At 32.5% G+C, this 11,890-nt stretch overlaps 1 protein-coding gene across 1 annotated transcript in view; it reads left to right on the top strand.

The window, feature by feature from the left end:
- Positions 1-2,749: 2,749 nt before the first annotated feature.
- Positions 2,750-11,890, top strand: part of Smp_127510 (putative myosin XV) — a gene marked incomplete at both ends in the record, with an annotated part of 195,567 nt that continues 186,426 nt past the window's right edge. Inside the window, 9 exons of the mRNA XM_018799252.1 lie at positions 2,750-2,767; positions 3,159-3,268; positions 3,300-3,374; positions 4,548-4,757; positions 7,114-7,177; positions 8,117-8,230; positions 9,172-9,394; positions 10,875-10,933; positions 11,658-11,708. Of these exons, the coding sequence (XP_018651060.1) occupies positions 2,750-2,767; positions 3,159-3,268; positions 3,300-3,374; positions 4,548-4,757; positions 7,114-7,177; positions 8,117-8,230; positions 9,172-9,394; positions 10,875-10,933; positions 11,658-11,708 (924 nt within the window). The remainder of the gene's footprint in view (positions 2,768-3,158; positions 3,269-3,299; positions 3,375-4,547; positions 4,758-7,113; positions 7,178-8,116; positions 8,231-9,171; positions 9,395-10,874; positions 10,934-11,657; positions 11,709-11,890) is intronic.

The raw sequence follows: 11,890 nt of genomic DNA, 5'->3' as shown, positions 1-11,890 counted from the left end.
TATTTATCTTAATATACAAAGTCTGCTTATGTTCGTATTTATAATTATTACTGTTATTAATATCATTATTGGTCTTTCGGCACATTAGATATTCTTTTCATCTCTTCTTGTCCTTCTAAGCATATTTTATTCCTAAATATCCAAAGTCTACAATTAAAAACAAAAAACCCTATGTTCCACTTAAACAAATAATTTTTTTTTAAATCTTCACAACATATATATAACATATAGAAATTTATATTTAAATTACCCTTTGCAATTAATTGCGACTATCATAGCATCATTGTAAATTATTATTATTATTGCACTAATGTTTATACTAATACCCGGTTTCACTCTGTATACCGTTACATAAATCTACACGTATTTATCTGTAAGGGTTTATTATTGTTCTTATTATTATTTTAAAATTATTCGTTCATCTCAAAAGTCTATATCCATTACACTATTATGATCATGGTTGGACCCTTTCACTATGTGTTCATTTCTTTTCTCTCTCCCTTTTTTTCCTTCTAAATAAATATTATTCTTAAGATTACGAAGCTTTGGATTGAGACAATAACTTGAGTTACGTTGAATTCAACTTATCAGACTCGTTTTATCTTCACTATTTATATACACCTCATACATATTGATTATCTTTTGCACTTAATTGAGACATTCATAGCATCACCCAAAACTATGACTGTACACGCACAAACATTTATTCTAACGTGATATCTTACTGCAATAATAAGTTATTTACTTATCAATTTATTCTGTTTTATTTTATTTTTATTACTCGTTTTGCCATACATACATAGTTGTTTATTCTTGTTCTGCGTTAAGATATTTACATATTCCGCGTCTCCTTTATTTCTATTTCCTTAGTTTCTTCCTTTCCTTCCTCAAAATCAATTCAAAATTCTTGCTAATTACACAGAACCTCATTTATTATTACTATTATTACTATTCTATTATTAATATTTTATTTTCCTTTTCCTTCCTTTCTCAAACATGGCATATGTATTGTTAACATTATTGAAAATTGTGTATTATTGCATTTTTGAAGAAACCCGAAATGGTTTCTTCACAGCACTTATGTACCCATAAGGTGTTTGTGAATAATAATAATAATAATCCCTAATTCCGGCTGTTCGTGCAGTACAGTACTTAAAATTGTGCCATGTGACGACACATGACTAACTGAACCTGTTCACTTAGAAACTAGTCTCCTTAAAGATATTCTACAAGAGGACTCGATTGAACTTCAGTTCATCTCACAAAGGCGACGAAACTATCCGGCTTTTTGGGGAGACAAACTCCACGGTACCGAATGGAGAAACACGTCAGATTGAGACCAACTCTCCTGTGGGTATCCCTACAGCAGTGAATAATTTCTACCCGCTGATACCATGTAACTTGCCATCAACATCTCCATGTGGCAAAACGGCTAGAAGGCTTGGGTATAACAAACTTTTTCACACGCACACTCATAAAAAGCAGTCGTAACTACTTCCAGCTATGTGCAGCAGACCCTGTCCACGTTCACACTAACGTAGATAGCTATAAGAGAGTCTACGAGCTTAACCATCAAGACCACTTTGCCAGCGACAGTACATTACACAGTGAACCTGTACAAGATTTTTCTGGAATACGGCCTCTAGTTGCACCTCTGTTGAAGCATATAGTTTAAGTCATTTCAAAATACATGCAGAACATAAACTTGCTTCCCTCGTACAGCTCTTATCAGAGGGTAATCCCTCTATTTCCTCCTGGGTAAACTCTCCAAGCAACTTCACTAGCTCTTTTGCTACACACCACACTAACTCTAGCTATCAAAATAAAGAGCTATTTAATAACATTCAATCCCTCACTTCAAAACCCGCATCCCACCAGCAAGGGTTATTACAACTTTAGTCGCGATACTCTAACTCATTTTTACTTAGTAGGCCATTTGTTTAATATGTGTCTTATCAACGCAAGGACGACCTGTAATAAAAAGATGAGTTCGGTCTAGTTTGTAACCACGTATAAACCATCCCATTCAATGATTTCTGAAGCGTGTACTAACAGTAATATCTGTGACCTAAGTATATCTCTCGATAACCATTTCCCAGATCGAAGTGATAGGTTGAAAAGACCCTGAGAAGGGTGCCATATTTACGCCCATTCTAGCTGAAACTCACTAATATGTGAAGTGCCTGAACTGAACAAACTGAAGGATTCCGTGTGGATTGTTTTAAAGCCATCAAATTTCCAGTCAAGGCTCCGAAACGTTAAGAATCGTTAATTGAATGTCTTGGACTAGGACAGTGGACTCAGTATATCAGTAGCCCTACCAGACATCAAAATACCTTGGACTTAGTCTTTACCAGCTCCAATACTGTGTATATCGGAAAACCTCAATAAACTTCGGTCAAAACATTTGATATTCGCCATTTGTGCAGATAGGCATAGAAAACTCCCAAAATTGATCTATTATGGACTTTGAGGATTGATCAAACACTAGCTAATATCATTTTTACATTGAAAAACTTTTGACTTGAAAATATGAAGTGAAGTAGCAGACATACTAGCCGTTTCAAGTCACCCCCTAAATTATGAAACATTCGCTTACACAGAAAGCCATCTTAAAGTTAGAAATTATTTATTTCCGTTAGGTATAAACAACCATTGTTTGTTGAATTAACTCGACCTTCAAGACTAGGCAAATAGACCAATCAAAAGCTCACCATATTGCGGGCGAAAACAAATTTCACAACATACAATGGGTGACTTTAAGAAAGTAGGCTACTTTTGATTAGATTTATTTTTCAGGGTGACATTGTGACGTTTGTTGATCAGGGTTCGCAGTCATTCGGAGAAATATTGCTAGTAAGAAATGATGACTGTGACGTGAAAGTACTAATTGATAAAGAGGTAGTTTACCATATAGTGCATTTAAGTATCTTTCAAGGAAAAGGTTATACGAATCCCTCGTTCGCGGATGCAGAAGAGTGCCAAAATTTTAGCTGAGGATATGGACAACATGGTGAACTTGCCGTAGGCTATCTATTTGAGTTTTTGAGAAATATTTGTAGGAATATGTCGGCGATTTCTATGTTAGAAACGCTTAAACTACGTTACTCGCAGTCAAAAATTTATGTAATCTTTTATTTTCTTAGTTTGCTTTCTAGACATATATCGGAAATATAGTTGTTTCTGTAAATCCATATAAAGATCTATTAATTGATGGACCAGAAGTAATGGTGAAGTATTTTAACCGAATGCTTACAAGTGTTCCAGCGTAAGATTAGATTTATTGCCTGAGCCTTTAGGCATTTATACGGACTTGCGGAAGCGTTATATCAAACTGCCTTAAGAAATGAATGCGATCAAATTGTTGTCATAAGGTTTGTTGTTAGTTCGTTTCTGTTCTGTTCGTTTCTTCACTGTTGATTTTTCTCACAATGTGCATAGTAAATAACCGCTGTTAAATATGGCTTTGATATATTTATTTGTTTTCTAATAATATGTGTTACCACAAGGAACATGAAACCTCAGGAAATAGTTTCCTGTTTTATATCGTCATATTTTTTAATTGATGCACACTAGCTGGGAGAAATATCTATGTATTTCCCCCATCCATTCTGTGTGTGCAGTTTTAACATCATTTTAGAACGAATAAGGAGCTGGGTGGCCTATATTAGTCCGATGCAACTTTTACATCGCGTTGACTCAAGTTTCGGCGTGTTTAAAGTAAAGGGTTACAGTATTCGATGATTTGGTTTGACTAGATGGCAGATACCTGGATATAAACTAGTAAAAATGTTTTCACCGTCCTCGTAAAATATCTGCTGCAGAAGATAATAAGGATGAAGAGGTGTTTGCAAATTATTACTACGTTATTTGGAGGTCGTGATTATGCTACATTTAACATTTCTGCATAACAAGAATAATGAGTTTGGGTTAGCAAGTCTCTTATGATAGACTTGAGATTAGCAGATGGGCTAGGTTTTTCAAATCTTTTCTAACATTTCACTGTCGTTTCCTTGAACACAGTTTGACGGCATGTAGTCAGTACTCCAGTTTTGGCTGAACTAACGCTATGCACAATGCTAGAATTGTGTTGACACGTAGCTGACTGAAGGGTTCTAAAACTTTCCACCGGTATCGAGTATCAATGTGCAGTGTCTTTCTTTAGAATAGCTTACGACAAGACTGATTATGATAGAAGACTAGGAGAGTCATTCGCACATCTGAGAAATAACGAGTCTGTGGATGAACACACGTGTTGCTCAATTTCTTAAAACCCTCTATCACCATCAACTATATAAGATGAAACAGTATATAATTCGTTGTAGTGAAACCTTGTTGCGATATTAAAAACACGACTTTGCAAGCGTTTTGAAAGTATTTGCTCCGCTTTAATTTCTCTTACGGGAAAACTGAGGATTCATGTCCTGAATTATCGTGATAAAGAATAAACATGTATTCTTAACGAGTGACAATTATGTTAGTGTCGTTTGCATATTTTAACAAGTATCAGTAAATTTTTACTAAATCTGAAACATAATTCTTATTAGTGGTGAATCTGGCTCAGGAAAAACCGAGGCGTTTAAAAGAATCACGCAGTATCTTGCATGTACGAGTGAGCAAGGTAAAAACAGTCTGAGTTCAGTGGCTAGACGAGTTTTGGAAAGTACTCCAGTTCTTGAGAGTTTTGGAAACGCTACAACTGTACGAAATGATAATTCTTCAAGATTTGGCAAGCTGGTGGAAATATTCTTTGCAAAGTATGCTTAAAGTTAGTGTGTGTTGTTATCATTTTGTATTGTTGCTTGTCATATTTATTCGCTTAATGGTGTCAGACTACACTCAGTTTAGTCGAAGTAAACTAACATCATAGTTTTTAGAGCATCATAAATGTAATGAACATGGTTGAGTGATACTTGGTTTACAGTATAAGTGACAACTACCTTCATACCTATAACAGCATGTACATAATCAAACCCCATTCTTATCATTCAAAATAAAAAAGTATAAGTTCGGCAATCCACCACTTTAATATTTTTAAGCGAAGTTCATAGGTCATCTGTAGAAGAGATATCTGTGATATATCCGATCGCTTCAAGTATATTAACTAACTAAGAATTTGTATAGTAGCAGGAGGCAAGATGTTTTTCGTGGCTATTCTATGCATTGTCGATCAATGCGAACATCTTTTACAAGTAGTGTAATTTCAAGTTCGCAAGACCTCTTGCTTTATCTTATATGTCAATAGTGAGAAACATAGCTAAGCACTCAATTCTATGTAGTACTCGATCATTTAAAAGTGCTCCAAAGTTGGACGAGTAAAACATGTTATTTGTTATTGCCTGTCTATGTGTGGTTAACAAACATTATTCCTGCTTTATTCAACTGCCTGCTGGGCTGTTCTGAGGTTTCTTATCGTCACTGTGGCATAAATACATATTTCAGTTCACTGCGTACACAAAGTTACTTTTTATTCTTACCTAAGTTATTAGCTGTAATAGGACTTCAGTGATAAAACCTTTACTGCAGCCAACTTGAAAAGAACATACAAAACTCAAATTGAAGGCAATTTATTTGATTTATGGTGGCTTCATGTTTCTATGTGCTTGTGAACCACCTGTTTTGAGGTTGCTTTTCCACGGACACTAGTGTTTCATAAAATTACTTCATTGATAATAAAGAATTATATTCCAAATTGCCTATTGTTATGGCCTATGGTTTGTTTTGAGTCGCTTGTTTCCTGGTAAATATGTACAGTGCAAAAAGTTCAGTAACACCCTGTTGTCAGTTCCCTGTTTTCTGTCACACCACCACGCATTTCAATCTTCAGTAGTGTGCTTATAAATCAGGTAAACTAAGATAATCTTTTATTTTTGGAGGTTCACCTCAGTAAATGTTTTCTAAATGACTTCACAATAGTGTCAGTATTTTAAATGCACTATCATAGATGTTTGTTCATTCTTCCTACAGATTCTATCTCCAAATAAAATGATTAAATAGGTTGACAACAGCTGTCTAGTAACCGCATGCTAATTATTTCAAAGGTTAATGATGTGTTAAATAAAGTGGGTTGTTTGCTCAGGTAATGTAACATTAGTCAACCTGATTCAACTGTCCACTGGTCTTTAAAAGTGGTTTTGGTATATATAATCATATTAGACTTGTGCTGAATAATTTCTTAAATGCTTTAATACATGAAAATGTGTTGTTTTTTAACATCGTTATAAACGAAAATGCTCTTAAACCCAGGTGAAGTGGCATGAAATCTTAATGGAGAGTTAATGACAATAGTGATCACTAGGGATAAATGTGTGTGGTGGTAGACGTGTAAAACTTTGTACTGATAGCATATGCATGATAAGAGAATTAGATTTTCTTTTTTTTCTGTGCAACATTAAAAAATGAAGGAGAAGTATTACAAAAAGGAAAACAACAGCATCAGGAACGGTCAGAACTAGAACCATGGTGAAAGAAAAGTTAAGAAAGGTAGTAAATAACAAAATGTGGAATGTCTTTATACCATAAACTAGTTAGATGATCTCATGACAGACTGATTTTCGCGACGTTGAATAGGAGCATTATTAACTTTAAGAGAACATTTGTGGAGGTTTAAGCCCTCTCTGAATACTACTACTAGTTGTAGCCATCACAGTCAGTTATATTTCCTATTCTACAGTACTTGATACTTATCTCTTTTGTTACTTTTTTTTCGATCAAGCATCACAATACTATAGAACACTGAGTCAATATTCGCAAAACATAACTATGAACTGATCTATGATTATTTTATTATTATTATATCATTTAGTAAATTATGAGTCTTCTGACTGTTGGACTGAAGTTACAAATTTTTATAACTGTTGCACTGAAGTCTAAGTAGCACTGTTCTATCATTAGCCTTCACAAAATAGATCTTGCAAGTAAATTTGAACTTGACAGCTTAGTTCCATCACATTTTTAAGCGTTTTTTTGAACTATGATTATTAAATATATTATTTCGGACTATGGAAATTATATATATATATATATATATATACTGTCACTTGTTCATTTCAACTATGTTGTAGATTTCATGTGTTTTAAAATATTGTGCATCCTTGTTTATGATTTGTGTAGGTCAATAATTATTGGAGCGAAAATCACTAACTTCTTACTTGAGAAATCTAGAATAGTGAGACAGGTGAGAAACAAAAATTTTATGCTCGTTTTTCGTATTGTTCTAGTTTCCTAGCACTTGTACGTTTTTCCGAAACTGGATAGTTTGGTTGTAAATCCTCATCATAAATTTAAAATAAATTATGATTTTGATGTTTACATTCTCTATTGAACTTTATCATCATCAATTACTTTGAGACGTGTTACGATTACTTCTTTCTATGTTTCATTATGATATGGTCAGTCGGGTCACTAAAATTATTGATATGATTCAGGCGGTCAAAATATTCGTTTAATCACTGGATCGATACCCAAATGCCAAAATAATATATTTTAGAAGATGAAACAACAGGCCCGATGATTGGCTGTTTGGTTATATACTAATAAATGAAAGCTACTGTTTGTGTTCAAGATTGCGTGTGAAAATGAGTTACTTACCAATTAACAAATTGGCTATCAAGAGTGAACAAAAATGTTACGAAAGAGACCGATAACCCTTCTTTCCAGATCATCGCAAGAGTGAAAATAATTTTAAAATTTAGGAATTAATCTGGTTTCTTATTTTTTATTGATGATTGGTGGCCTCAAGCGGTGGCCTATCCCTAAAGTAACTACATATCAGGTAACTATGAAGGAAGACAATTCGTAGCTCAGATTGAAATTTAGCATTTTAACATTTCTGCTGTAATCGAATTCATTTCAACTTTCATTAACAAAATGTCCACTATATCCTATGAAATTTTTATATTACCTTAGGCTACAGTCGAATATTAGTTTTACAGATAAAACGATTTTCCTTGGTCAAACAAAAATTTACAGTGAAGGAAACACAAATCAGATTTCGGTTTTTTCTTTGCATATATTTCTTATGTTCATGCAAAGTACGTAATTTTGTTTTTTTTCCGAGTCACAATAAATATACATGCATACTTTATTACCAAATATATTTGTTGATTATTAACAGTCTGAAAAAGAACGTAACTACCATGTGTTCTATGAACTATTAAGTTCACTTGATAATGAGAGTAAGGCAAAACATCATCTTAAAAATGTTGAAGATTATCAATATTTAATGAAAGTAAGTTAATAATCTATTAATTTGTATTTTGCTTATTATTGTCTCCATTACTACGTTATATTTAGCATTAGCAACATTAAATGCATAACAATAGAAAAGATATGCATTACCTACCATGTAAATCTTTGATTTCTTGTTTAGTTGAAGATTACAGTGAAAATAAAATCATCTTATTCGCAAATCGACTCATATGACATTATTCTTCTCTATGAGGAGAAACTAACTGTTCATTTGGGTATTTAAAATACACTAGAGTAAACAACTTAGCCCCCGTACACCCCAATAAAACACTCTGACTAAGTATAGCAATATCAAGTCTATTTTCAGATTAGAATACATACTTTAATTTAAAAATCAACTGATTCAATAATGGATGGCTATCTATCATAACTTGAAATTAATTTTCGAATGAGTTTCCTGATATTTTAGAACTTCACACGATGAAAAAGTTCATGCTTGTGGATTTGTAAGTGTTAGACTAGTATATTTGTCAATCAACATCAAATTGAATTTTTATAATAAACGATTCATCAAAGAAAAACTGACCGCAATATGATATCAGATATCTCTTGGTATTACCATGTATTTTGAAGCATACGCTACTCCACCTTATTTTATTATATGGAGAAACATCTATGACAGCCTTTTGAAATACAGATTTTTATAACTATGGATCCAAAGAAAGTCTAGTCTTGCCTATAACAAAAGTAGTACATTAAAATGTTTACGTAATCGTATCATTATGTCAATCAGTCACTTGGATCTTTTAATTAGTTCTCTCATATAATAGCCTGTTTTTTCATATTGACAATACGTTTTTTCATTATGGTATTTGACAATCAACTTTTATTGATTAACTAACGTACTTTAATCCTTAGTTGGGAAAACAACGTTTCAAATCAGAAGATAACTTTACTTATCCATATTTTTTAATTCTGCAGGATTCAAGGCGTGCATTTAGTACACATTCTGATCCTGACGGTTTATCAATGTTACTTGAGAGTTGGCAAACATTAGGACTTCCACAAGATGAAATAGATTTATGTCTTCGTGTAGTGTCTGCTGTATTGCATCTTGGAAATATAACTTTTAAAAGTGATAATGATAAGGTTGGTTCTGCGCAGTTTGTTTTATTAACTGTAGAAAATGAACTTGCCAATTTTGGTGAACTTTCTTTGTTTTTAAAATATTCTTTAGTTATTTTATTGTAATAACTAAAGTTTATAATTTTGAGTTATAATTTGGAAAAAAGATTATGCAAATTTTAAAAATGAGTAAATGTGTTAGTTTGCTAATGTATACTCAACGTATTTTAATTTGTCTCTAAGCCAGTGTATGAAGTGATTTAAAGTGCGGATAGGATCTGTTTAATCTATGTCGAGTTCAAAGTGAGAAATAAGCGTTAGTTGATAGGTTTGCGAGCTTTCATTGGATGAAGTATATTATTTATTTGCATTAAACGTGTTTGACTATGACAATGAGTAGAGATCATTACGGATGTATACTAGAGTGAATAACAGGACGCGAATCGTACATAAGATAAACTATCATTTTTGTAAACTGAACTTAATAACAAAATATGAACTCCAAACACTTAAAATAATAACCTTAGTGAGTGGAGTAGACAGTAATAGTAAACTATGTAATCGATCTTACTGAAAACTATACAATATGCAAATTTTTACTTTTTACACTGACTATTTTAAAAAGTTTCAATCACGAAAAGTATTTCACGTATGACATGGTGGGCTGTAATTCTACTAACTAGTGTCGACTGGAAACAGTAATTCATTCGTCTGATCCCAAATTGGAATACGGATTGGAAGCAAATGAAAGAAGATACAATAGTAAGAACATAAGAGTTTATGTAAAACTTATGGTTCGCCTAGGATCTTTCTAATCCATCCACCAGCTCTGGTTGGTTTGAAAATGGAATTTGACGAGTCAACTACACTGTTACTGGGAGTTATGAAAGTGTTAAAATTGTCTACTAGTAATAGGCTGTGGATAGAATATAGTATAAAGTTGGTAAACAAACGCCCAAACTCAATCTGAGAATAAATTGAAGAATATTTCTGAAAGAATAGGTTTCATCAAAGTCCAGTTAAAGCTCATTATTATACTGATTACCAAGGTGGCGAACAGTGGTTGTACAACCCAATGTTTGCACTCGAAATTTTATAGAACTACTCTTTTTTTTACCTTGTCCATAGGTGTAGGAGTAAGTTTTAGCTGGACTTCGATTGAACCCATTTTTTCAAAGATATTCAGATAATTTTATAATTTCCTTTACTTTTGTATTTTTACATATTTTCAACATTCGTCTCTTGGTTTCTACATAACTGCAAAAATTTTAAAAAAGTAGCTATATACTGAAGTACCTAAAGAAACCAGTTCAATGTTTAATAAAAGTAGTTACCTGTCTCACAAAAACGATTTAATCAAATGGTTCATTATGTAATGGGACAAAGTGCTCTACAAACAATAGAAAAATAATCATTACAAATAAAGAAACACAGTTATAAATATAATCTATTTTTATAATTCTCGTTTGATGAACCCAAAATAGTTCATTATTTTCAATCTCTTCTTTTTTACTAGGATAACACATTTATTACTAATCCATTCGTTGCTGAAATTGCAGCTTCAGAGCTTGGTGTAGATGTGACTGAATTAGCTAAAGTGATAACAATGAAGTTAACAGTAAGAATTACTTTATCGTTTAAATCATGTACAATCTGATTGTCATGTTGTATAAAAATTTTAGAATTTCTATAGATTTCTGTAGTTCAAAATCATTGTTTTATTATTTTCTTAACTGAATGGTATTATCAGTAAAAATTACTAGAATTATGATCAATTATATGCTTGAAAAAGCGATTCATTTTTCTACCTTCTTGACATTATGGTACAGGTTGAATAGAGGGCTGATGACCAGATTATTCGGAGATATTGTATCATTAAATAAAATGAAATTTCAGTGCCGCCTGTTGTAAAACAGTTTCTTTTAGCTACCATATAACCCCCACTTGTAATGAATATCCCCAATATATGTGTATATATTTGATATGACTTTCAAACACGTAAGCTACTTAAAATGTTAAAAGAATAATAATTTAACAGCATCGAATGGATGACTCTATCGAGGCTCTCTGCACAGGATACACGTATACCAACAAAGATCCATTAAAATCCAGCCAAGATTATTAACAGCGGGCTAACACAAATCCTTTCTAATGATGATTTAAGTTTAGCAACATATTTACAACTAGTGATATTTTATCAAATTAAATTCATTTATATTAAGATGAACCTTTTCACAGCTTCAATAGGTTTTATGCAGTAAATACTTGTAGTTTTGTTCACTAATAAATGATACTTTTAATTTATATTTAAACTTATTTTCCTTTTAACAATTTCCATTCAGGAAACATCTATTGACAAACTTTGGAGTCCGGTTAATGTTGCTGGTGCAATTGTAAATCGTGATTCTATTGCGAAAAGTTTATATGCAGAATTTTTTGATAGATTAGTGGAGAAAATCAATATGAAAAATGCGCCACCGGATTACATGGATCCAGACACAAAATCATCATTACGTGCGATCGCTTTATTGGATATTTATGGTTTTGAAGTAATTATTGGTATTGATTTGAAATC

The sequence above is a fragment of the Schistosoma mansoni genome, chromosome 3 (genome assembly GCF_000237925.1).
Source record: "Schistosoma mansoni strain Puerto Rico chromosome 3, complete genome".
Classification (NCBI taxonomy): Eukaryota; Metazoa; Platyhelminthes; class Trematoda; order Strigeidida; family Schistosomatidae; genus Schistosoma; species Schistosoma mansoni.
This window is presented reverse-complemented; position numbering and strand designations above follow the sequence as displayed.